Source organism: Bombus pyrosoma, linkage group LG6 (assembly GCF_014825855.1).
Source record: "Bombus pyrosoma isolate SC7728 linkage group LG6, ASM1482585v1, whole genome shotgun sequence".
NCBI classification, from domain to species: domain Eukaryota; kingdom Metazoa; phylum Arthropoda; class Insecta; order Hymenoptera; family Apidae; genus Bombus; species Bombus pyrosoma.
Window position 1 is genome coordinate 16,626,623 of NC_057775.1, and position 26,999 is coordinate 16,653,621.

The 26,999-nt window shown below is 38.3% G+C and overlaps 2 protein-coding genes across 3 annotated transcripts in view; one reads left to right on the forward strand and one right to left on the reverse strand.

The window, feature by feature from the left end:
* LOC122568100 (transcription initiation factor TFIID subunit 1-like) overlaps positions 1–26,999 on the reverse strand; it is a 247,112-nt gene that overhangs the window by 70,400 nt on the left and 149,713 nt on the right. The window lies entirely within an intron of this gene.
* Positions 17,830–26,038, forward strand: LOC122568104. 2 transcript variants are annotated; one of them, XR_006316966.1, is made up of 5 exons: positions 17,830–18,380; positions 19,798–20,020; positions 20,710–20,968; positions 21,261–21,380; positions 24,583–26,038. XR_006316966.1 is itself a non-coding variant. In XM_043727468.1 (4 exons), exons 1-3 carry the CDS (start codon positions 18,114–18,116, stop codon positions 20,922–20,924), a joined length of 705 nt encoding a protein of 234 aa, XP_043583403.1. In that variant the 5' UTR covers positions 17,830–18,113; the 3' UTR covers positions 20,925–20,968; positions 21,261–22,125. The 2 variants fall into 2 exon arrangements, 1 of the variants encoding a protein (XP_043583403.1); XM_043727468.1 differs by lacking the exon at positions 24,583–26,038 and having other exon boundaries at positions 21,261–22,125.

Genomic DNA, 26,999 nt, shown 5'->3' on the forward strand with positions numbered 1-26,999 from the left:
GTAAGTCAGTACTATACCGAATCGATAACGTTACATGTGACACGAAAATGGCAAGGAGTCAAGTGACCTCCTCTGCTCCAAAACGTGGAGCACGAAAAAGAATCGCATGTCAGATCTATTCTGTATCATTCTGTATCATTTCTAAAAATAAAAATTTCTTGTATTGGTAGATAATCACATCTACACAGCACTGTATTTACACAATATTTATATATTGCATTCTGTTACATCTTTTACAATAAAATATATCTCAAGCATATAAAAGACGATAATCTTTAAAAAGAAATTAAGAAAGATACACTTCCATAATCCATCTTTTTTTCATTCCAAATTTCTACTGTTCCTTTTCCCAGTATCCAACAAAAACTCCATCAAAGAGAAAAACAAACAGAAGTCAAATCAGAGTTAATCGAAATGGAACGAGTCAATCCAGGATCGTACGGAACAAATACCATGGAACGAAGAAAAAAAGGGGGCGAAAGAAAAAAGCAAAAAAAGAAAGAAAAGGAAAAAAAGATCGAAGCTAAGAATTCTGTGATTTCACGAATTGGAGGACGAGTCTGGTACTCCCTTAGTCTTCATTTAAACGGATCCGCGTGTCCCTCGGTTCTTTGGTCCTTCCAATCGGACAGAAATGTGCCACCGAAGGACCACAGACCTTTTTGTCGCGTCTACGACCCCCTCGTAGGGTCACGAAGGGTCGTGGCTCTTCAAAGAGAGAGCGAAACTCGTCTCAAAGTCGGCGAAGAGAGACTCTACCTCCTGTAGAACGAGTGGAAACGGGTCTATGCAATAAGAAGCTGGACTAGGGGTTGTCACAACGGTCTCTAATCGGCCGGTATCTTTAGACTCAGGCCGTCTTTCTTGCTTCCCGCCGGTCTCCTTCTCTTTCAACGCCGTCTTCTACTCTGAACTTCTCCCGACAAAGGTTCTTTAACGAGTCCTTCTACCCTCACTGAGATGAAAGAACGTGAATATTGCGTCTCTATTTAATCACACGCAATTTCATCCATTGTATTATAGTAAACAGGTTTACGGGATATATCCAGCGTGTTTCTTGAAATTTTGAAGTTCTGCTGGATCGTACGAGTTTTATTTATAATTTGTAGAACTTCCTGAAAATATGATTCAATGGCATAGTCGAAGAGATAAAGTTTAGAACACGTTCTTCGAACCGAGGATGGAAATAATACAAAAGTTCGTATTACAGAATTGCAAAAGAAGTACATAAAAGTAAAGTTCTTAAGTTGTTTAAATTCGACGGTGTTGACCTGTATTATACCCTGAAGGTTATATTACCATGAAAGAAGGTGCATTAGAAAATGATAAAGATATTCTGCATTGTTTAAAAAGTTTGTAAAAATATACGAACAAAAATTTTATGAAATACAAATCTAATAGACCATCAATCTACGTCACGAAATCACATTCTCCAATATAATTCATCTATGAATTACCTTTACATCTTAATGTACAATCCATGAATTTCTTTTTCTTTTTGTCCCACGCGCAACTTTTTTGTCCTTTGAGAGGCAAACTTTGGACGAAGTCAGCCGGACCAAGTCGTCCTCAACTAACGCTATGTTTTCGAAGGGATGAAGAACCATCCAGACGTCGAAAGGACACGATGCTCAATTATACGAACGCTAGGACTACCTTGGTCCCTAAGATCTTGAGAAACTTCGACCGAGTGATCCCCGAGCGTTGCGTGTCATCCATAGAAGAGTGTCTTCATCTTGTGGACTTCAACTCCAGGTGGACGAATTATGGAGGATTGTTAAAGTTCGCAGCGAAGTGCGGGACAACGGTTAAGCGTCTCGCAAGTAGAAAATCCTCCCTCGAAAACGTCCCTTCAGGTAAAAGTTGAAACGATCCTTCAAATGAAATACACGAATTCTCCACGATGAATGCGTAGGACGAGTATGGAGATTGCTCTCCATCCCTCACTGTGGGAAATAATTAACTTTTTTCCAGCGGCAAGAACGTTGTAGGAATATGAATTTTTTTGGTGAACTACCGTTTGCTTAGATTAAAGGGGAGCAATGTAATTACCGATTATATGGAAACTTCAGCGTTGTAAAAGCAAGCTAAGCTTAAATTGAAACAATGTATTCATATCGTTAGCTTGTTAAAAAAGCGACTCATCTGGTAAACAGACGATTTTGAGATATTTGCAAAGATTAACTCCGAGAACTTTCATATTTCTAAACTAAACAAAATTGAATGCCTGATAATGTCATTATAACGATGTAACGATGTAATTCACTAAAATGTCATTTCTAGGCTACAACTTAAATGATTAAAGCAGAAGTGTTGATGGAGTCGAAAGTAGCACCTGTTTTGGATGCACTCGCGATATTCTTACAGCGGCAAAATTACCCTCAAACGGAGGTAATCTCATTAAGAACTTAAAATATACCTAAACTCTGTTCAAAAGTATCTTTCAAAAATAAGACGAGGTTCAGAAAAAAATAAGACCGTACTTCACGACCCAGTTTCTTCTCTCTTCCCAAAGAATCGAGACGTTCTCCGAAATACACCTCTTGACCTTTTCAACCTCCTCCGCTATCCTGTTTCACATCGATGCACCTACAATTGCAATCCACGATGAATTATGTTAACCGTGTACCTCCAATCACAGCTCACGATCGATCCTGTTAACAATGCCCTTGACGCTATCTTTAATTGCCGCCCGATCTTTAACGTAAACACCAAGCATCCCTTAAACAGAAATAAAACTGATTTCTCCCACCGTTAGATCTTCGTCTCGTTAATATCGCGACTTTGGCGAAACTTCGATTTCCTCAGATAAAGAGAGGGTTTCCGTTGAGCTGCGTTTAACAAGAAACAAGGGTGAACCATGTACCCAGAGTATCTCTAAGACGACTTAGGAACAGCACTCTTACGGGACGAAGACGACAGGAAGCGTCAATGTGTTTCTCGAAAACTCAGTGTTCGACGTACGAGAGGGAAAGGGGGGGGGAGGTTTAGGAGGATGGCCCGAAGGAGGAACTTCTAAAATCAATTAGCAGCCCCTTAGGCGATGGGGTTCCGTTCCCGCGACTGTGGAAGGACCCTCTCCATCATAGAATAAGGGGTGATAAGGAGGGGTCGACGTTTATCCCAATAGAGAGAACGGCGGAACAATCACGCCGTTTCTACGAGTATCTACACGCACAGTTGAGGGGTGAGAATGCTTGTGTGTGGGTGGACGCGGATCACTGTGTTGGCGTTGGTGAGCGCGGGTACCTGCAGGGGTTGCAACGACACGGTTCAACCCTTCCGCGTGACTAGCAGCGTCCCGTTGCTGCGGGCTGCTGAGATTATCGTGAGACGACTCAGCCATCGTAGGTAATGGACACTTTCAATCACTATGGTTAAACGGATCCGTATAAGATCACCTTAGGAAATGCACCACTGTGAATCTTTTCCTCAGACTTCTTCATTGAGGTTAATGTTTTTAGTATTATAATATGTGGTATGGTAGGTTTGGTATATGTGCGCAATTGTTAAATAATTTAAAAAATCGCAATATATTTCGAATTGGTGTAGTTTCGTCGGTTTTCGTATTCCGCTATTCGGGAATACTTCTTTACCTATGAAGCAACTACGTTTATAATTGTAATGCATTAACAGAGAAGATACTACGCTTACAGAAAGACGTTATAGAAAGACATTATACTACGTTATAGAAAGAAAAATAATACTTTTGAGAGCTAAAATTATACCGTATATTACTTGTTACCTGTACATCATCATCTATGCAAGGAACCAACAATACCACCAATCTGCTGAAGCTCTACTTAAGGACGTCGTAGCATCTCAAGCAACTGGTAACCTTTAAGAATCCAGAACAGTAAGAAGAAGCTGTTTCACGCTGGAAAGAATGAAATATCTCGTTTGTCCGGCGAGCTTTCGAGATTTAGACAGCGAGAAATGGCGCGTGAGTGGGCGAAACATCGGTACGGAAGAAGTGGCGTAGGCAGCAGGCAATAGCCACTACGACCTCGGTTTTAACGACGCAATCAAGCAGATCGTAGGAAAAGGAACGATACTTAAAGAACCAGACACGAGGCCAGGGTGATAACAAGACACGGGACCTTGAGGGCATCTCGACTGGGCGGAACCACTCGGTGAACTTGCTGCAAAAAAATGTAGAAGGAGTTCGCTTGCCAGTCGTAATCACCGGCACTGCAACAATGCAGCCCCCAGGGCTCCAGTTCTTTCCACGTTCTCCACCTCCTCCCTACTCCTCTCCCTTTTTTCCCTTCGCGACACTCGGCTGCCTGTCGTTTCGCTGTCTTCTTCGCTGTCGCGGCCAACAGAGATTCACCGACGTTCATTCTCTTTCTGATATCGTCTATAGTCGCCAGAGACAGCCGAACGAACCGTACAATAAGCTTCCGGTTTATTAAAATCCGTCCCCTACTCGCAACTCCTGCCAGTCGTTCGTCCCGATCAGCTGTGAACCAGTCGGATATTCGCGTGCTCGACAGCGGTCTTTCAGGACGCGCCAACCGCGATCAGTGGACGACGAGGAAAGGCTCGCACAACACGGAACTCAATGCAAAATCGTGGACGAAGTTTGGAATATTTCGAGAGGGACTTTAGGTAATGGTGGAGCGTTCTCGATTGTGGACTTGGTGATTGACAGCCGATTTTAATTATGGAGCCTACGGTTCAGAGTATTTGCCTTGTATATGAAGAAAGAGAGAAAAAAAGGAAGCTATGTTTCACATCCGTAGCGTCAAATTTTCATAGGAATATGAACAGTAGTAAATCATTAGAAGTTTAATTGATCAGTTAGCGAATATTATAATATATACATCAGCGTGCAACTATTTCTTGTAGCCTCTGTATATTGACAAATCGACAAATGTAAATGACAAATTGTAAATCGAATAAGAAATAAAAAATTTCGGTTTAGACAACACTTTTGGTCTGAAATGTGTTTCATTACATTCATCACGTTATATTACATTTTCTCAAATAAAAATATTATATTCATCCTCCATCGAATACACATCTAAATAACCTCTCTGACGAATCCATTAAAGGTACCAAAACTGGTAATCACCCCACTCATTTCCCTTTTTATCCTCCTCCATCTTCACTCTTTCATACAGCTTTTTACACGAACTCGTTCACCGTCTATCCTCCATCCCCAACGTAAGCGCGTAAGGTATTAACGATAAACCTGTCCTTTCTCCGGTACACGCGAGCGAACAGCAAAAATCCGCGAGAAAGGACAAGCTCTCTTACCTTCGTCGCCCTTCTCGGTCACGACAGACCTCGCAACGCTAAATCGTCCATTAACGCGCACTGAACCCTTGAAAATATCCTTCGGCGAAGAAACAAAGAGCCTAGGGGACAAGAGAGGGGGGGAGGGGGTAATAGGGGTGAGAAAGAGAAGGAAGAGAGGGAAGGAGCCAGAAAAAAGGAGGGTAGCCCGCGATCCGACTACCGGCAAGATATTACGTAAGGGTGGGTCTTGCGAGGGCTGGAAACGCAGTACCTTTGTCGCCACTTAAAAGGGTCGTCCCCCAAACGTCGCCGACTTCTGCGAAGTCGTGCGAGACGCAGGTGGCCCGCTCGCGTTATCGTTCGTTCGCAGTTCGTCGAACACGCTTTCAACCCTTCTCTCTTTCTCGACGCGCCGTGTGGAATCTGCTTTAGGCGGAAACACGCAAAATTGGGCCCAAGGAAGCCAAACGTCGTTAATAACTCGCGGTACATTTAATGCCAGCTCCGACGAGTAATGTTACGTGACGCAAGGGATGATGAAAAGGGTGCCGCGCGATTGCTAATTACCGACAGCTAAGAGAGAGAGAGAGAGAGAGAGAGATGGTACGGATTCAAGAATCGTCTGGTCGAACGTTGCTGCCAGTTTTGCACCAGATTATGAATGGCCCAATGAGAGAGTAAAGGGAATAAATGTACGGGGAATTTGAATTGGGACGGTGTTTAATGGAGGAGTTGCGACCAGAGTGGAGGAAATGGTACAGTGTAACGTGATTAGATCGATGGGTTAAATATATGATGGACAGAAGAGGGTAATATAGCAATATGGTCTGTTTGTACGAGGGAAAGGATATAGGCTCACGGAAGCATTCATTAGGACATTTGTAAACAGCATTTACAAATTTTACGAATATTACCTCTCTTATTCTTCTTGGAACCTAAATACTACGATATTATTTTCATATACCGATAGTCACAAAATCATACACATATGCAATATAAATTTATTCTTCTCGTTCCTCTACAACAATGTGATTCTTATTTACTTAATGGAAAAAATTGTAGGAATAACCCAAAACCTAAACAGACTAATCTCCTCATCTGTTAATCATCCCTCACGAAGAAGAAATTATTCGAAATGGACACACTTATACAAGGAAAGATAATAACGTTATATAAAGAAATCCAACAAAAGAATAAAATAATAAAACACTGTTCGCCCTAATAAATTAAGCATTTATAAATACCGGAGAATTCATTTCCGCGTCGGCTGTAGGCCGCGAGCGGAAGTATTCAAGAGGGCGAAATTAATCTCGTTATTCTGAAACAAACGAGATGCTCTCAGGAAAACGGGGGCGTCCATTTTTCCAAAGTAATTATACATTTCAGCCGCGAGATTATTACCAGGCTGAAACGGTGCCATGCATCAACCGACATTAGTCTCGAGTCACCGTCGACTTATTCGACGCCATTACCGTCATTGTACCCGTTTAGCCCGCGATTGATAGCGAAATGGAACCGCGGACGCGAACAATGCATCGCAATTTCGAACCGAGTTCTTCCACGTTCTCATCCTGCAACCAAATGAGAAGACGTGGAGAAGAGAGGGATGATAGAAAGAGTCGGGAAAGAGGGAAATCGATCCCCTCGATGCCGGATGTACCGTAAATCCTGACGTTACATCATTAATGCGGCTGGCTCGTTAATTAATTCGCCAACGTTGCGGCTCTCGGTACGTGGCAACGGAAGAGGGTGGTTAAAGAGCCTGGACGATTTGCTTGCCGTAGAAACACGCGTGTATTTACGTCGATACGATCTAATTACCAGAATGACACGTCCAGAGTTCCACATTGGATTTACCGAAAAATCATTCGACATGCGCTGCCACTCGCAATACGTGCATCGAGGGGAGTTCGAAAGCAGCACGATTCAATTTTCGATACGTCTCACCGATACTTTTCTGTCCACATCGATTCCATGACTCGAGACTAGGCGAGAGCTGGCAACTAACACCAAGCGCTTTAGAATTCAATCGGGGGAATAAAATCCAGCTTCAGGCATTCGAGCTTCGCGGCTTTCGTCGCTCGAGTTGCATTTTAGCGCGATTACGTAACGTGCGTGTTTTCTTTGAAAAAATAACAAGTTGAAGCAATTTATGATTCGTAGGAGATGCTATGGAATTTAAGAGGATTTTTGATAAATGTTTTATATACAGAAGACGTGTGTCTATTTTTAACGAAATTTCAGCATTTGATTCAACAAACCCTTGTCTGTTCTCGTAATCGTGACTTAAACGTGAATTTCTATTATATAAATCACAGGTAGTGGAAAGATTCGCTGAATTTCTGTTATATGAACCGTTTATCTCCAAATAAGTTGCTATAAAGTTGCTGTATGTTTTCAACCCTTTCAAAAGGGCTGACTATCGGAAGCAATAACAATTATTTTTAATAACGGGAGGATAAATATCAGAGGCAATTAAAAATTAAATTAACTTTGTTTCTTACAATTAAGCGATCCAAGTATCTAACGATAGTTCGTAACGTGAAGTTACGGAGTTATCGTAAGTCATAGGGTAGATCGTTGGGGAAATGCGCGAGAGAGATCAGAGATAGCACGCAAACCCACGTTGTGTTATCCCAAAGATTAAGGAACAGCGTTCTTAGAAGATCAGGCCACAAAGGTGGGGAAAATGAGGGTACCTTCTTGCAAGGGATCTCTGAGAAATTAATCAAACAAATAAGTTAGACATCTTTTATATTTAATATTGTATTTAATATTTATGACAAATATTTAAACAATACTAAAATAACGCGATAAGATTATGCTGACAAAATATTCTTTGTTTCTACGTATTTTATCATGAAACTTAATAAAACAGTAATTTTAAAAGTACATAAAGTCGAACATAGTGTAATATCACTTCTAATACAGTGTACATACACACATGTACCATTGCGTAAGGAAATGAATCGATTATGACAAATAAATGGAGACATTATTTCTGAAGCTTGTACGCATAGGACCAAAAAATGTTCACAAATCCGTAGGGATTACGGTGATATTTTCTATCCAGTCTGCTGTACAGGACCAATTTGGGATCGGTAAGTATGACGAATGGTCGCGGCCAACGTGAAGTTCGAGGCTACGAAATTACAGGGCTTTCATAAGGATTACGTGCAAACGAGTGGTATTTTTAAAGCTCCGGATAGAGAAAATGTTCGAAGCAGCTGCAGGTGACGCATCACCGTCTCCCCCATGGAAAGATCTTTCTCGCTTTCGTCGCATTTCATTTCATTTTAAAACCATAAATATCATTCTCACCGTTTATTTACTTTTATACCGCAAAATTGTTGTTAGAAAATTAGGAATTAACACCAAATCTCATGACATATTAAATTTATATTAACTAAAAAAAAAATACGTGTACCTAAGATATTAGGAATTTGTAGATGCTCTTAATTGTTTACCAATTTCACATTTGAATCCTTTAACATTTTGTTTACAATGTACTTGCTAAATTTATATCGATCATTTCTCCGTTTTTATATCCAATTTCCTCATATTTAAACGACCATCCAACCGATAATTCCACGATTACATGTTCATGGAAAACACCGGTACATGGAAATCACCATCCCACCACAGGAAACTGAACAAACACTCACAGTAGCCAACCACGAATCCACTAAACCATAACCAATCAAATTATAATGCAAAATATATTTGCCTCTTCGACCATAAACCTACATTCGCTTAATTCTTCACCACGCATCGACAGAATCTACCAAATCGACCTCCATCCCCGGTTCTCAAAATTAATCAACGTGTACGTCGATGCTAATGGACCCGCCAAACTCGTTCTCTTTTGACTCGTTAACTTCCATACACGCACGTCGCGGATACAGAGATCGCGTTATAACAACCAAGCGAGATGAGAAGAGAAGAGCGAGAGAACGGAGCGCATACGAGTCTCCCTGATGAAACGGAATCTCATCAAAATGGACGTGGATGCGTCGGGCATTGATTTCCACGTCCCCAGACTTCACTTGCTTCAGTTACGCTTGGCATCAAGCTTGTTACCGGGGCTTTTCCAGGATCGGCGCGTATCACGCTCGCATACGTGCATAATTAACGAGACGTGCCACGCGGCACGAACGAATTTTGACGTACAAATCCGCAGCGACACGGATCAGGCTAACGACGATACGCGCGTACCCTCCCAGCCCTGCAACTTTTCGAAACGCTACCGCAACATGAACTGCCTAACACCGGCACTGCGGCCAACCGCACTGCCATCGGTTTTCGACGGTTCCCTCTTTAACGGGAACCCTAGGTGACCAGCTCCTGGTCCTTCCTTCTGCGTGTATACGCGTTGTTTCCATTCGATTACGAGTCCCTCCGACGCTTATCTACCCGCAGAATCCACCTACTCGCGTGGTTTAATCTCCACGCAGACTGCATATGCTGCAATAATTCAGCTTTCATGGATGTATGTTGCGTTGAATACGGGTTGAATAGATGTTGGATAGAACTTAGATACGCATATGCATGCCTGTGTTATGTACCTGCAGGGCGTGTGACGTGAGTGATTTAGTTCGGAATAGTATGTAACTGATCGAGATCGATGTAAAAGATCGAGATCATGTCGATGACAGGGTGTATGGCTAATTGATGAAGGAAGACTTGGGAATACATGTGAAAATTTGGGATGAATGATGCCACATGAAAATTTGAGCGGATACGGATGTACAAAGGTCACAAATCACATTTCCAAACTTTCTGTATTTAGTTCAATGCAACTAATACTAAATCGAAACTGTCGTTCCATTCGATCGAAAGAATAAAATTCTAATGCGAATATTTTTCTTGAGACAATCGGTACCAAGAATGCGCTTGCTAAAGATAAATTACTCGAAATTACAATCAGTAACGTAAAAGGAACTGTAATGCTTATGAATGACACTTATCCTTGATTATTTCATACGATATTCAGATAGTCTTTCAATCCTTGACGTTGATCATGTTCAAGCATAAAGGCGACCATAGCATAAGATTCGTTGCCAATGAATTTTTCACTGAATTATTACGGGAGATAGCGAACGAGGCTGCTCGCAGATTAAACCGTGCAAAGCCGATTTCGATGAAAGGCACCTTCCTCTTATGCTAGTACGGTAGCCTGTTTTCGTAAAGGGGCGCAGAATACCCTGTGCCGTGAGTTTTATGGTGGTGGATAGGCGCTACCTCGAACGAGAGGGTACTAACCTTCACCGGATAATAATTGGAGTACGTAAATTACGCGTAAATCGTCGGATTCATAGAGATCGTAACGACGAAACGATGTTCTAATGAATATGGGAAATGGGAGGCTGAACTGTTTACACGGGATAGGTTACCGCTGCTTCAAGCGACAGACAGATACGCGTGAAAGCGAAATTTTAATAATTTAGGCGAAGCTTTTATGTGAGAACGAGTTCCGACTAGGTTTCGAAGTGTGATTTTCTTATGGAGCTTTTAATGACATTTAATATTATTGTGATGTCTTATAAATTGTAAGAATCTACTATTATTTCTAATTATTTCTTAAACCTGTACCCTTGTGCTTTAAAATGTTAATTTTATGTAATTAAACTAATGAAAAACATAGACGAAGAAGATTTACATATATTTTGCAGAAAGGATATAAAAGGAAAGTACTTGCAAAAAATGAGGTACCTCGAAAGAAATATGATTTAATGCAGTTACTTTTATACCGGGATATGATTTATGACGATAGCAATGGTAATGCGCAAGAATGATAATACAAGAAGTGGAAGAAAAAAGTGCACGTGCACGTTCCACATACATATGTAAAGGCAATATTATTCTCGTTTAAGATGAAATATAAGGTCCAAAAGATACAACGTACATAAAGCTACACCTTTATGAAGAAACCGAATACAGTTTACACACATCATATTTATAAAAATCCTAAGAATAAAACATCATACACCAAGGGAGAATTCGAAATTCTTCTCTTAACTCTAAAAACACCCTAAGCATGAAATTCAAGTGAAATTAAAAGAAATTAATATTTAGATAAAATCTTAAATAAGAAGTTTAGGAGAAGCTGAAAGAAATTAATAACCTGGCCCGAAAATCAACCGATGAAAAATAGATTATCCCGTTTCCCCTATTTGGGAAAATAAAAATGTTTGCATAATACCACCAGCTCGCCCTCTTCTAACCACTGTCAAGCAAGATAAAATACGCAACCGGCCAGCAAAATAAATCATTACGAGGGAGCTTGCGAAGCGCGATGACTTCGAACTTTACAAAGCAGCCTGGCCAGGATCCAACATTCATCTCGCTAAATTTATTTATCCGACAGGGCTATTTGTTACGCGTGGCGTGCCAATATCGGTTGCCTTGCAGGTTCATTAGTTCGAGATTCTCGACGAGTTCAGCCATCGACTTGGATGTTCGCGACGAAGAAACGACAGTGTCCGATCACCAGAAAGTTCCAGTTGAAAATGTAAATAGCGCATTGTCGAGAGTTCCCCTCGCGACGAAGCTATTGTCCACGCTGGAAGAAAGTAACGTGGTAGTCGGACCTGGGGGAAAGTTTAATCGTTCTACCATGACGTGACATCAGAGATAAGGAAAACTGAAAATGGTAGTCTCCGCAAACGCCCGCTGTTTGTTTCGTGCATACAGAATACGACAATTCAGTTGGATATGTATACATGTATAGGTATGTCGCTTTGTGTATCGTCGAATATTCAACTCTCATGATATTGCTTTTGCGTTTGACCTTTCTGTTTGAGAACGCTTTCTTCCCGTCTGTTGCCTCCGTGTTTATTGAAAAGTCATGTTATGAGAGGTACCTTAGTATGAGGCAAAAGGACAGTAAAAGGTATGTTTAAGTGTGTACGACTTTGTTTGAAGCTACCCTTTGCAACATATTATTGCTTGCAATTGTAAATCTCTATGGCGGATTTGGTTTAAAATATGTGGAAGCGAGTGAGAAATGGAAAACAGAAAAAAATGTGTAGAAACAGCGATTGTATTAATAGGAAAATACTTTATTGGATATCAGAGGATAATGGATAAGGAGAGCTAAGGAAATAATAGACAAATTTTGTCTGTATATTTTTTCAATTTACTTCAATTTTTATTTTATTTGTAAGGAATTAGAAAGAATAGGAGAGAAATGGATGAAAATACGAACTTCAGGTGCAATAAGGAAGAATTTAAGACAGAAAATAAGGAAGAAGTAACAGCGGAAACTTGATCGAAACAGAATTACAAACAACATGTATAAAGGTATAGCAAAGAGGACATGACCATTTAAAGTTTTCAGAAGAAAATACGAAAAGAGAAGAAGACACATATATAAGAGGCACGTTAAAAGAAGTAGAGCAATAAAAAGAAAGAGTCAATTTTCCTATCATTGGAACTCTTATTCGAATATTTTCCACTCGCAATCAAATCAGGGCTTCTCAACTTTCACGTTTTTAAACATTTTTCAATCTACATCGTCCTTTGCCCAACCTCTTCACGTAACTCCAATTTCCTATCAAACAAACTCTTTGCTTGTTCCGATTTCCAGAAAATTCTCGTCAAAATTTCAAATTCTCCAACGAACTCTCTGGAAATAAACTGTTCAAGATTAAGACCCTCTCACATAATAATTTACCAAGTAATTACATCAGTGAAGCGGCAAGTTCTGGGTTATATACTTCGATTGCATAAAACTTTGACAATTTTATAATTTTATTGTGTAGAGGATGTTTGATCGTGAGGTTTATTAGACGTTATTGCTCGTTGTTGAAACCATTGAATATATTTAAAATAATTAAATAAATTATTATACATACAATATTCGCTAAGACAGAGTATAAGTTGCAAAATAAGATCGCTGATAAATACTCGATAAATGCTCGTAGATACTGATCGATAACTGTTAGATAACTGTACTCTTTTCGGTTGCGTTCGTTTATTTATACTGGTCAGGAGAGAGTCGGAAAATTGAAATTTGTCTTCGTTCGACGGTTGCACGTAGCGGCAATATTGTTCTGCCCGGAGTTTATTTATTATTACATTACGTGTTTCCTAACGATATTGATACTCCGAGACAAAACAACAATATGATTCAAATTGTCCTCTAGCTCATGTGCCGCTACACAGCAATCAATTGTCACTAATAATTTGTAAAGATTGTGCATTTTTGACCGGTTAGGTATAACAAAATTTAAAGAATTAAATTTGCAAGAGCGCCCAGGTCTCCTTTCAGTCAACTGCTCCATCTAACTCGTTGGTATCGAAAAGTCAGGGTATGAGGATCTAGTAGATACGTACCGATCAAACTCTACCCCTGGATTCGCATCCCTACGGGTATGTCCTGCGGGTTTGCGGCGCCGTGGCAAGGATAATCGCGTGCTGGGCGATAACGACGTTATCGACCCGGCGATTCGAAAGCCGCGACACAGGGTCGACGGTAACAATTAAGCGGTCCGATCAACCGATCTTCGCGGATGCTGGCCAGGATTGCTCGGGTTCTCTAAGCGCGAGAATCGTCGCAAAACGGATCGTAACGGGTCCGCGAATATCCCGTAGACGGTGTACGGGCCAATGTCGGCTTCGTTTCGTACCTACGGACACTTAATTAATTCAGTTTGCGCCGGACTACCCGTTTGTAATGCGGGATAGGGGTGCCTAAGAACCCCGAGGCAGTAATTGATTCAAATGCTTCGAGGGTATTACGGTTGCGGAAGACGGTGTGCCTGGATCTCAATATCGCCAGTTTGTCGACCGAAACCACCACCGTGTTAAGTGTGACTATCTTGTAACCTATGCGTTCTGTTTATGCTTTCGCGTGATTCAGATTCCATATGAATTATGAACGTTCCGATGATTATATCAAAGTAATCAAACATATATATGAAAAGTATGATAGGTGGTGGTATCTTTTTTTGTCGATCAATTTAAATAAAATTCTCTTTCTATTTGACGCTAGGATTAAACACGTTTCCCATAAATATTTTGAAAATTTTAATTGTCTCTTAGGTTTGCCATAACTTAACTCTATTTATTCTTATAATACATGTAATATCATCTATCTTCTCCTAATTTGATCGTATCAAAAAATTAATCGATATGCTCTTGCATTCCTGATCAATATCAATAAGCTAGAATTCGGACCATAATAACTGGTTCGAAGGGAGGCACGAGATACCGTCGAGGTAGGAAATTCGCATCAAAAGGGTTGTTACAAAGGGCTGAATCGTAACGCGCGTCCTGTAATACCGCATGATACATGAATTTAATTAAGCAATTATTCAGAACAGTCTGTCACATTAATCACCGTTTACATCTTCTTCTTCTCTCTGATTTGTCTCATCCGTAATCTCTCCCGACGTTTCCCTTCGTCTTTCCACGATTTCATTGTACCATAAAATTTCCACGACCACGCGAGGTATTCGTAAAAGTTCCGCACTTCAAACAACCCACCGACAACGCTCAGAGATGTTCATCCTAACAACGACTCTTTTCATCGTGGAATTCCTTTATACCCCGGCCAACAGAGTGGAAATGGTTTTGCAATTGTACGTAGTAGTTCCCATGTAGCTATTTTATTTATCTCGTTAGTAGCTGTGTGATGAAAGAAATGCTGTGTTAGAAATTACCTTTTTTTTTGTTTAATTTCAATTTAAAAGATTAAAGATAAAGAAGACTCATGGAATTTAATAAATTTAATTTTATGCAAGTTATTTATTTCTTTATTTACTGAGAATGTTAAAAACGAGAGCTCATTCTGTATCTAATTTGCCAAGTACATTTTCCATCTTCTTATAACCTTATTCAATTGTGCTTCTCTAATTATTCGCAAAAGCGTAGAGATCTCCCACTTCTAAGTAATGCACGACATTCGTCAAATTTCATCATTCTCACACTCACTGTTGTTTCAATTCTTACAATTGCCTTGTCTCCGCAACAACGAGTTACTCTGCTGAGCGTCATCAACATCTTTTTGTTCTAGCTTCCGTGACGCTTTCGTGAGAAAACGTAAAGAGAGGGAAAGGAAGGAGAAGAGAAAGGAGGGGAGAGATGGAAAAGGGTGATTCCAAGGGAAAGGCCGTGCTCAGTCCGAGAGAACTAATTTCATAGTTTTAAGGGCCACTGGAATTGAGCCGGTTCGGGTCATCGCTAATTGGGTACTGTACTGGCTAGATTGCGGTCACCTTGTTAGAAACCTCGACGACTTCGCTGTGAAAATATATCTTCCTAGCGTAGTACGAATCTTCTCTCGTTTCAACACGTGTATCACATTTCTGGCGTGTGTATATTTGAAAAGAGACGTTTGAGTACCAGGACGTTTAATAAACCAACTCGCCGACTAGACCAAAGTTAATGTTCCAACGTGAACACATTGTTTCGATTCGACTCACGAGAAGGCACAATAATACACTGACTACATTTATAGTTATATTCCTTTCTTTCTGTAGCTAAGATAGCTACGTAATTTGTAATAAAATGTAAATGAATTAAAACTGTAATAAAAGTATACAAAGCTACAGAAAGCGCTGATAGAAATTTAGATTCAATATTTCCAACTTGAAAATTTAGAATCTCAAAAATGTTAAGTTTGAAATTCGAAATCTGAAGTTTGATGTTATCAAAAATCATCTTAAAATCGAACTGCCTTCAAATATAAAATTAGCTGGAATTTCATAGTACACAACATTCGTATAATACGATAGCCGATAACAGTAGCCAATTTCATTTAGATTCTCCCAAAGAAACGTATTATGTACATGTACAAATACCGATAAACTCGCCGCGCCCATAAAGCTCTCATTTTACGAGCGCAGTCGCTCGTTCAGCAAACATTTCGGTTTCCCTTAATTTAAGACCGTTCGACGAATGAAAACAAATTGGCGAGAATAGGAAAACGTTTTCAGTTGATTGCTGGAAACATCCGGGAAGCCACGAAAGGGATTCCTGCGAGGTACAAAGAGCATGCGGCTAAGGGAATAACCTGGGGACTTCTGAAAACGGTGATCACGTTTTTTTAATTAAACCGAAAGTTAGACCCCCGTAGAGAGGAATCCCCCCGGACAATCGAGGCGGCCGGTTTAATCACGACGTAATAATGACGGCAAATAAATTAAACTGGACCGTAACGCTGTCCGCTCGAACAGCCCCTCGAAGAAAGATCGCGTGCCGGAAACAAAAGACCGACAGAACGATTCAATAAACTTCGACGACACGGGGATTCCATGAACGCTGAGATTAAGTTTACCAGTATCTGAAGATTTGACGAGCATTCCAGTGAGAATCTCAAGTAATTCTTTATTCGGAAATTTGGCAGTTTCGCGATTTACTTCTCGAAATATTGTTTTCGCGACTTTAATAATTTATTTTTAAATAACTGATTTAATTTATAATTTTCAAAATCACTAGAAAAATAGAAATTCTTGTGGTTCAATCATTGAACCGTGAATTCAATGATTCAGAGATTGTACAAGACGATTAGTGTTATAACCAAATATCAACAATCATTTTAACTGTCTATGATAAGTACAATATGAAAATATTCAACATTAATAATTAAAAATAATTAATGGTTAAAAATATTTCTAACAATTACACGAGTCAAATGGTAAAAGCGTGGGAATATCGTTAAATGAATTAATCTCTTGACTATCATTGTCAGAAATACCATCATAGTATCGACTATTAATCTTAGCCACATTTATATCTGTTTACGGTCTTCTGCCGAGTTAGATAAACACTTATCGAGACCGGATTGCCGATAACCCAACGTTCATAGTCGATGGTTGGGGTTCACCGCGTACCCCTCATAAATCCGCATTATCGTTGGTAAATGGACACAGTTATAACTTTCGTAGAAACTGTAAACAGTTACTCGAGCGGAAATAAATGTGGTTTGTGCATATCTCTGTATACAATGAGACTGAAGATCTTGCAGGATCATCTCACAAACAGAGATTAAAGGCTTAACTTAACGAGTTTGAATGCTTGAATTATGAATATCGACTGCTTGCGAAAGTTATTGCTTTTATCCAACTAATCTGTCACTGGAATTACGTTAACTGACCTTCCAATTTATCTGATAAAATTCCACGCTTGAATGAAATTTAACTGTCTTGTCAAATTGTGTTGAAGTGAAAGTCATTAATCTATAATTATAACAAGACCATTTTTACTGTACAAAACATATGTTTACTGTAAGTATGATCGAAATTTCCAATAATTATTATTAATAAGTAAATAATAATTCCGTTACAATTTATTTGTTGGCCCCAAATGATCTTACCATAATAACGTTAGCAGATAAAATATGAATTATGCATTATCAATGATAATGCACACAGCCCGCTCCAGAGTCATAAAGTTTCAAATACTTAGTACTATCAGCAGAAATAAATAATAATTCCTTTCGAATTTATATTTTCGATTAAAATGTTTCTTTATAAACCATCACTAAATAAAATATTAATATATTCTATCATACTCCAAATATCCCATAGACAATTCACATCATCATCCTATGCAAACAACAAACCGTACCACGCTCAGAATCGTCCATCATCTCCATTTATACCTCCTGTACCTATACGCACACATACTCGCCATTTCAATTGCATTCGCCGATTCCCCAACGCCCAGTTTCCAGCAGTGAATTAAATTCCATCAGTGCAAACAGCTCGATTTCGCGCCGCAATTCTCAAGAAGTCGCGCGGCCGAAACAGAGAGAAGACAAATCTGCTTTGCAGAGACACGTGTACATAAATAGGAGGGTCGGTAAACAGTTCGGTCACGGGTATTTAAGCACGAGTACGCGTTTACAGACTGCACGCCGATATATGTTTGTATGCGTTCAACGTCGACAAACCCCCCATGAGCAATACGTTGTAGATAACGAACTGAAATCCCGTCAGAATCCGCGTTTACGGTTTCAATATACTCGAAACAGTTCGTGTGGAGACACAGCCGCGTGTGAATCCCTTCGAGCCGAATTGAAAATGTTCCACGCCCGTGATATACTTCCGATGCTGATTTGCACGATGTGTTTGATATCCTATTGTGCGTCCTGCTCCCCGGATATTGGACAGCCGCTGGACTTGAGTCAGGTAGTGCTACATTTGCATCGATTTGATGTTGATTTAAGTAGAAAATAATATGTCGATGAGACGTTGAAGTGAACAGTGTGATACAGAAGCCAGAGTGTTTTCGAATTGATATATCGTATAACTAAAAAAGAAGGTACAATGTGGAAAAATAGGTTGGAAGTGTGGAAGAAGATGTTTTTATATGAAGCTTTATTTTCAGATAAATTGATGTTAGAAATTCGTCAAGTGTTGATTGTACCTTTTTATGCAGTAGAGTAATTTTTGTTGCATTTATCTAACTTTAATAACGACAAGATAGAATTTACATCTACTTGGTTATTCATTCTTTAATATGTAACGTTAAAAGTTTAATGTAATCATCTGGAATAATGATGCAAACACCGTGTACTAACATGTAAAAGCATACGTGTTTGTCGATTTTCAATATCGATTTATTTGAAAATAAAGCTTATATCTGAAACTTGTATCTCATTTCTGTATATGAAAAAATATCACCCTCCATTTCCAACTTACTTTTCCATGTAGGTTTACCTTCGTTCATGTTCCGCCACCAATTTAAGAATACCTCGTACAATGAAATTATAAAATTGATAAAGCATTAACAATTCTTTGATGCTAATTACCGCAAGACAAAAAATTCACGTTTTATTCGTTTTATTGTTATAACTGAAAATAAAAATCGCAAGTAGATTTGTAGTTTGCATAAATAAAACAATATCTAATATTGCAATCATACGAGATTTATCAAGATTTTATATTTTATTTTCATCAGGATCTGGCTATTATTTTCACAATTCATTCACACGCTCTAAAAATCTCCATTTAACGCAAGTAAAGGAAACCTGCACCAACATATTACAAACTGCTAATTATTAAACATCTGAACGATAAATATCAAAACCACAAACTTAGTGACTTCTGCAATATCGATTGCATTGTATGATTACACGATCGTTCGATTATTTTAAATAACATGTTTGCGAACGTACATATAAACGAAACAGGCTCGTATTCGCATAATCGTATCCATAAGACCCGTTCATTTGAAACTTGACATAATGATACCGAGTTACATTTCGTATGATAACCATGAACATGACACATCTATGTCGACACCCGTAAATTCGGAAACGTTAGTTCAACGGGTCATGTGCTTGCACTCACTGCAGCCGATATTTGTCAATATTGGATCATTACGCATAATCGTACGCATTAATTTTCATATTGCCTGTATGCATATTGCATACGCACGAATCTAATTCGAATTTACGCACACTGGCGCGTGGCACACGAATTCAAGATAAAATAAAACGTTTCTGTACAAAAAATTGAAACAGAGCCAAACGATAATTGTTGATAAACGAATTGTCAAGAGATTATAGGCTGAGAAAGAAAAAGTGTGGAATTTCTATGTTAGTTTGCAGGAGAATGGTATTTCGCTGCTGGCACGCCGGTAAATGTAAGCTTAAGTAGATGCGGACGGTTCCTGGTCAGGCAGACGTCGCCCAACGCGTTTACGGTGAAATTCACTGCGCTCAGTTATAAGAACGATATTCCTACCGTTTTTAACATCGATGGAGATGTCAATGGGAATGATATCGTTGCAACCTGGCAGCTTGAAGGATCGAAAAAGAGATTAGGTAAATATCTTATTTAGTACTAGAATTATTCGGTATAAAATTTGTACGAATGGAATGGAAATGAAAAAATTTTTGATGGAAAAAAAGAACAAAATCCTTCCAATCCTCAAAAATACACCATTATGATTTTATAAAATTTCAATGAAAAATTATAAAATATTCGTAAAATTTCTGTAACTTTTCATGCTAATTAGTCGTGACAATTCTAATGTTAAGCATTATTGAATTCTCCAACTTTTGATAATTTTAATGATAAGCTTCCTCTTTGATGAAAAGCAAATAAATCGATTCTAAATTCTCCGACTTTAAAATGTTAAAGAACCCTGAAGTTTAAAATAACCGTACCTTGATCTTTCGCAAGCTTACTCAAAGTGTTCAGCAAGCGAGTGGGATAAACTTTAAAGAAAATATTTTCCATAAAGACAGCCTAGACCTCTGCGAACCTTGCCACGTGAATCGATAAAACTAATATTTTCAATGGCGTGTTATCGGAATGTCGTCGCTGAACAAGTTGGTAGGCGTTCGATCTGTTAATAGCTTCATAACCCATAACACTAACTTGTTTGATCCTTTATATTCTTTTTTTTTCGTTTTTGTCTCGGAGAAGAATAACTTTACTTTCTGTTTATGGTTCGATAATCAGGCTGGCGTTAAATTTGTTAAAAATTTTCAAAATTTTCTATTCCCAGGGCCCTTTCGTCACGTAATAGCCTTCGTAAAGTACGATACGGTTCTTGGGATGCTGGTCTGTTACGAGTCGACGCATCACCAGGGATACAAGTTCGTCATGATTTGGTCCCGGGAGAGAAGCCTGCCTTTGCCGATCTTGAAGGAGCTCAGGTCCAAAATGGGAGCATACATTAATCAAGGCAGAATTCGGATGGTAGATCACGGAGACTGTTAAACAAGCCGTAAATTTGCACGCAACACTGCGTCTCAATATACTTAGTGCGTTGATAATTTCATTTTCTTACTAATCGACTGGTATTTCGTGGAAGGGATTGAACTTTCTTCGCGTTGATAGCATTAAGAAGTCAATTGTAATGACATCCAAGGCCAACCGAAATTAACAAAAGACATTTGATCGTGTAGAAACCAATAGTACGAATAATAGAATAATTCTGCATAATTTTTATGTGCGAGATACTTGTTTATAAGAATCAGATCATATAGAATACTAATACTAATACAAATAAGAATAATAATTTTAGATTTGTAATTGTGCGATATAAATTTACAGACAGCACTCCCGGAGAATGAATGATTCAAGAAGGGTGACGCAGAATTTACTCGTTGAGCTCATGAAATATTCGGGTAACAACCAACTGAGCCAAGAGCATCAACACCTGCGGTCGAAATGGTATCTTGAAATACTTGGCTATACCATTGCGGCTGGAGTTTCAGTCATGACGCGAATCACCAATAAAACTGTCATAAACGATGTATTCCGTGGGGAAATAAGATACTGCGTTGAATATTTCGTAATCGAATAACGATATAGCGCACGTCATATAAATTCTAGAATATAAACAGATTAAATAAAAAAAAATTTTTTAATTAGAGGAAAATAATATTCCGAATTTTTTACTATTAACAAATTCATATAGAATTTTAGAGGTGATGTTTGAAAATTATACTGTATTTCCCTACTATGTACAAACTGTAGTCTATGACTTTTCTATTCGAACAGTAACATCATTAGTGTTCAATAACAACATATAAATCGACGGTAAATAATCTTCTGTTGGAAGAAATCATTATTTAAATTAGTCATATTAACCTCATTTATGTTTACATTCTGTAACGAATCACTCGTTTCCCCTGCTGCTTTAAACAAATATTTTAAGGGAGTGTTCCTTCCATTTACAAGCATTTCATAACAAGAAAAAACCTATTAATCATCAAAAATTCATTCTAAAATAATTAACAAAATTCTTCGAAACCGTAAACGGAAGGAATAGACAAATAACATCGTGCAATTTACACGAACGACAGATCTACGCATTTGCACGGTAACTTTGAAATATACCGCCGTTTTACGTGCATTTGGTCAGTCCGTTAATTGAACATGATTAGAACTATCGCTGGCACTACCGTTCGCTGTAGCCACGAAAATGGACACGGAAACACGGTGTAAAATATCGAACGCTTGGAATGCGCTAGTAAACTCGAAGATCGAGTATTTCGCTATGTTTAACGCTACAGCCCGCGAACAGCTCGAATTGTTCAACTATTTTCCAACTTTCCCTCTCTACCTCAGTCCCTGTTCTCTTCTATTCCGCTTCTCTCTGTCCTTCTCTGATGCCATTTCAAAGCGACCTGCAGATTTTCAGCACAAAACCCGGCTATAAATCCCGCGTATCACAATGACCGTGTCCGTAATAAATATTGCAGGCCAAACACCTAATGGGGAACGCCATTTCGGCGCGGACTTCGATGATATTGTTTATGGAGACTACGTACGGGAACGCGATATAATGGAAATTCCGGCGTCCGGCCGACTATTTATGGGACACCGTCATGTGCTACCCATTGCCGTATAACGACGAGCCCCTACTGCTTTCCCATGGTATATAGGCCACGTGACCATCCCACAGGGACAACTACTGCACGCTCTTCTCTTTTCCCTTTCTGTTTCTTCCTCTCTTGCTTTATACTGTTTTTCCTGCCTTTTGATGTCACCCTTGGTTTCGTAAAATGATTATGAATGAGTGTGGCTTCGGCTGTTTGATGCGCGTTTCTGATAAACCAGCTTTGCATTTGCGTAATTAGTATTTAGATGAGATATTCTAAACACGTTCTGTATATTATAGACATGTGTAGCGTAATCAAGGGTTTTTAAAGTAAGGTCGAGTATAATATTCGAGGTAGATCCCACTTGCTGAGTTATTGCTAGTTTCATTACTATAGCCAAGCTGTGAATGTTTGTGCAAATTGTTGCATGGAAATGGAACCTAAGTAGAGATTTGTTTCATTCTTTAAACATTACATTGGATATTTTTCATATCCTTGCGGAATATACGTATTTTGCGTATCCTTTCATATTTAAATTTCTCAAAAATATACAAATATCTTTTCCAGCCAATAGTAATATCTATGTATAAGGTTTCTTTTAAATTCAGGCAATATTTTGCTATTGCAACTTCCAAGAATTATTTGACGACTGATCCCTTTGGAGATTAATTTGGAGATTCGTGTAATTGTAAAACCAATTCAGAAGACCACACGGTATCGGAATATGAACAAACATATTCAGTTCAACCAGTTTCAACTTTAATGGTCACCATATTAAACTCAACACGTTTCTTTAGACAAAACAACAGTTTCTTGCCCCGTTTGCAATTAAGTCGATTCTGAAGCCTGTATGTAAATTATTCTATGCGACGTCATTGAATCATGCACTATACTATTAATGGTATGTTACCCTATATGGTGTAGATAACCGCATTTATATACGCTATAGAGATATATGTATGTATAGGCCACGTGACCGCACCACAGGGACACCCATTAAACCGACCCCACGGATCATGATGTCCCATGAACATCACTTGAGGGATTCCAGATTGTCTCGTTCACAAAAGAGACACAGGTGACGGCGATCAGGGTTTTTAAGGGGCGTTACTGTACTTTAACTGTTTGGATATATTGTTACATTATTCACTATCTCGATTAAGTTCATCAATTAATTTTACACGAATCTCCAAATTAATCTCCAAAGGAATCAGTCGTCAAATAATTCTTGGAAGTTGCAATAGCAAAATATTGGCTGAATTTAAAAGAAACCATATACATAGATATTACTATTCGCTGGAAAAGATATTTGTATTGTTTTTTAGAAAAAGTACCATTTAAATAAATTAACAGACGTATCGTTTTTAATTTAAAACAACATCATTATTTTCGGAGAAAAATGCTTTTCTAGAAACACAAAAGAAAGAAATTTATTCTTTTATAATTCTCCTAATTTTAATTATAAAACTTGATAACACAGAGTGTGTTATAATTTTATTGAAGCTTCACACGTTCACTTCCACATTTAACAGTGAAACAAACGACAAAGGATGACTAAACGTGTCGAGGTCAGGTCGAAACACGCCAAAAACATTTCCCACTTGGTCGCAATGTTATTCCCAAGAGTCATAAACAGCGCTAAAGCTTTTTCGCGCACTTAAAAGAACTTCATTCACTTTGCTACCACTGTATAACATGGCCGAGTACCTCGATTTAATAATAATATTTATCACTTCAGTTATTACTACAGAGAGTACAAATTTAGCTTTTGCAATCTGTTCTTTGTTTTTTTCAATTAACTAATTAGCATTTATTAGTTTTCATGAGAACTTATTAATTCGTATCAGTCCTGACCTTAAAAATCATTGATGAAACTATGGTGATTCTAAGTAGATCTGGTATCGTCAAAAATAACCAAGATAATAGTTTGTTTGACGCTAAAAAATTGACATTTCTCTTTTTGAAGCGTTCAGAAAACTGACAATTTTTTGCTTGAAATATTTTTTGAAGAGAAAAAAAAAAGAATAAAATTTGTCCATTTGTTTCAGACTTCGTTGGAGAAAAAATAAAACGTAAAAATTCCTCGAGTACAATGCGCTTGTGAACTAACTTCCAAATGAACTCGTTAACTGTGACAATCAACGGGTTATCGACTACAATTTCAAACTTGATATTTTCCAAACCGAGGTGTGAAATAAAAAAACGTCTAGAATATTTTTTTATTGATTCTACTACTCTCTGAGATATCTCTCAGAACCATAGAACATTACAGAAAATTAATAAACGTATCTCAACGATACACGTTAAATATCCACATTACAAATTTCCACCTATATCATGTAAAATTGCTTTCACAAGATACACGATACGTACGGAACGATACAAAGGCATTTAATTATAAATCGTTTCTCGAATGTCAAAGGTAGCCTACCTGAACGTGCCACAAATACTTGCACTCCGTACACGAGATAAATTGGACTTTCTGTGAGGATATTGGGATATCGGATAATTAAATTTTACACGTTGTAACATAACATGCCCGTGTCGTTTCCCCACGGATGCATCGAGTATTACGTAAAAGATATCGGTATTCTTTCCAATGTAATTTTAATTACATTATCGTTCTTTCATCGACGATGTTCGACGTCTATCTTGAATCGAAAAACCGTAGATAAAATGAAAAGAATGAAAAGAATGTCTGGGCAGAGAAGGAGGTTACATTAATTTGCAAAAGAGCACCGAACTTTCTCGAGCCTTCTTTCTTTCAAAGACAACCACCCTCTTTAGCGTACGCCGATAATCTTGTCAAAGAAAGGAGACTCGAATACAACAGATTTATATGCTTCGTCTTGTACGTGATACATAAGGTTATATGTACCATTTACCAGCCCTTCGAAGGGCTCCATGAGTCGGCGATGCTCGAATCTTGGAAGGCTTTCGCGGATTAGCGACCAATTGCCGTTTTCTCCTCTTATTTCCAAGAAAGGTCCAGATTAATTCTCCCCAAGCTTGCTTGGGAATTGACGTAGACGATATTAAGCTATTTTTACTTTTCGTGTCTGGTTAAATAAAGATAGCGTGCGACGTAGAGAAATTTTCTTTTACAGTGATACTATCATAGTTGAGAAATTAGTATGATATTCACTAGAGTTTAGTGGTTATGGCATTCAGTAGTCAGAAATATTAGTAGAATATTCAGTTGTTGATACTGAAGTGTTGTTTTGAATTCGAGCAAGAAACCGCAATTTCCAACGTTTAATTTGCTATTTTGTTCCCATCTCGTTGCAATTAAAATATATATGTTTCGTATAGAAGCCAATACTAGTTACATTTTCGATTTATTTTTGCGTACAGAATGCTGAATCGTATCACCTATTTTGTAACACTCTACATATGTATATGAATATGCTCCTCTAAATCTTAGTGTCACAAGACATCACAGAATGTAGTTAGTAAATTCATTTTAACACATTGCGGAAGACGCAAATTCACGTCTTACATACTTCGTGCGGTATCTTATAAAAATGTTAACTACTGTTAAATAAAGCAGTAAAAAGAAGCAATGGATGCTATAAACAAAACGCTATGAATTTGATTTTACATCGCATACTTGAATAATACAAAACCGATATCAATATATTAAATATAATATTTATCGCTCGGAAAGTTCGTTCCGATTTTTAAGGAATTTAATAAAATAATACATTTTGCTTAGTACCTTTGCTTCGGAGAAATTGTCTTCAAGCATATCACACTAAAAAAACGTTGCTAAAAGTATTTATTTATTTTAGTCCTTTCGGGTTTGGACGAACTTCCGATTTACATTTCTTACATTTATTGTATTTCACTCCTTAGCATATTCTTATCTTTAGCCGCGAAAACTAATGACTACAAATTATTGCAACTTATGATTACACATTATTGTCACTTTGGTCTTTTGCCTCCTTGCTGTGCTACCTTCTTCTCCTTCCTCCCCGTCTTGTATTGCCCTTGCCCTTCTCTTCTCTATTATTGCTTTTAATTCCATTAGTCCTTCTCCGTTACTAAAAGTATTTACTTTAAATGTGCTTATTGATTTTTAACAAAATATTACACTCGTTAAATGCTGCTCGGAAAGTTCCTTCCGATTTCTAACTCTCTGGTCGACATAAAAAATCATATTGAAAAGTTTTTCGCCGAAAAACATGAGAGATTCTACAACGATGGAATATTCAAATTGCATGAATAACGGTGAAAGATTCTGGAATAAAATGGCACCTATATAATTCGATAAATGTATATCGAATCGAAATGTAAATTGGAACGAACTTTCCGAGCGATCTTTTGAATCTTTTCACGAGAATTCAGGCATATGTTTGTCGAAACATACCGTCCGCAATGTATTAACCGTGCTTTCACATTAAAGATTTTCCTAATATAAGCTAACCAATTTCATCAAATTTAATCGTATCCTAAATCATATGCT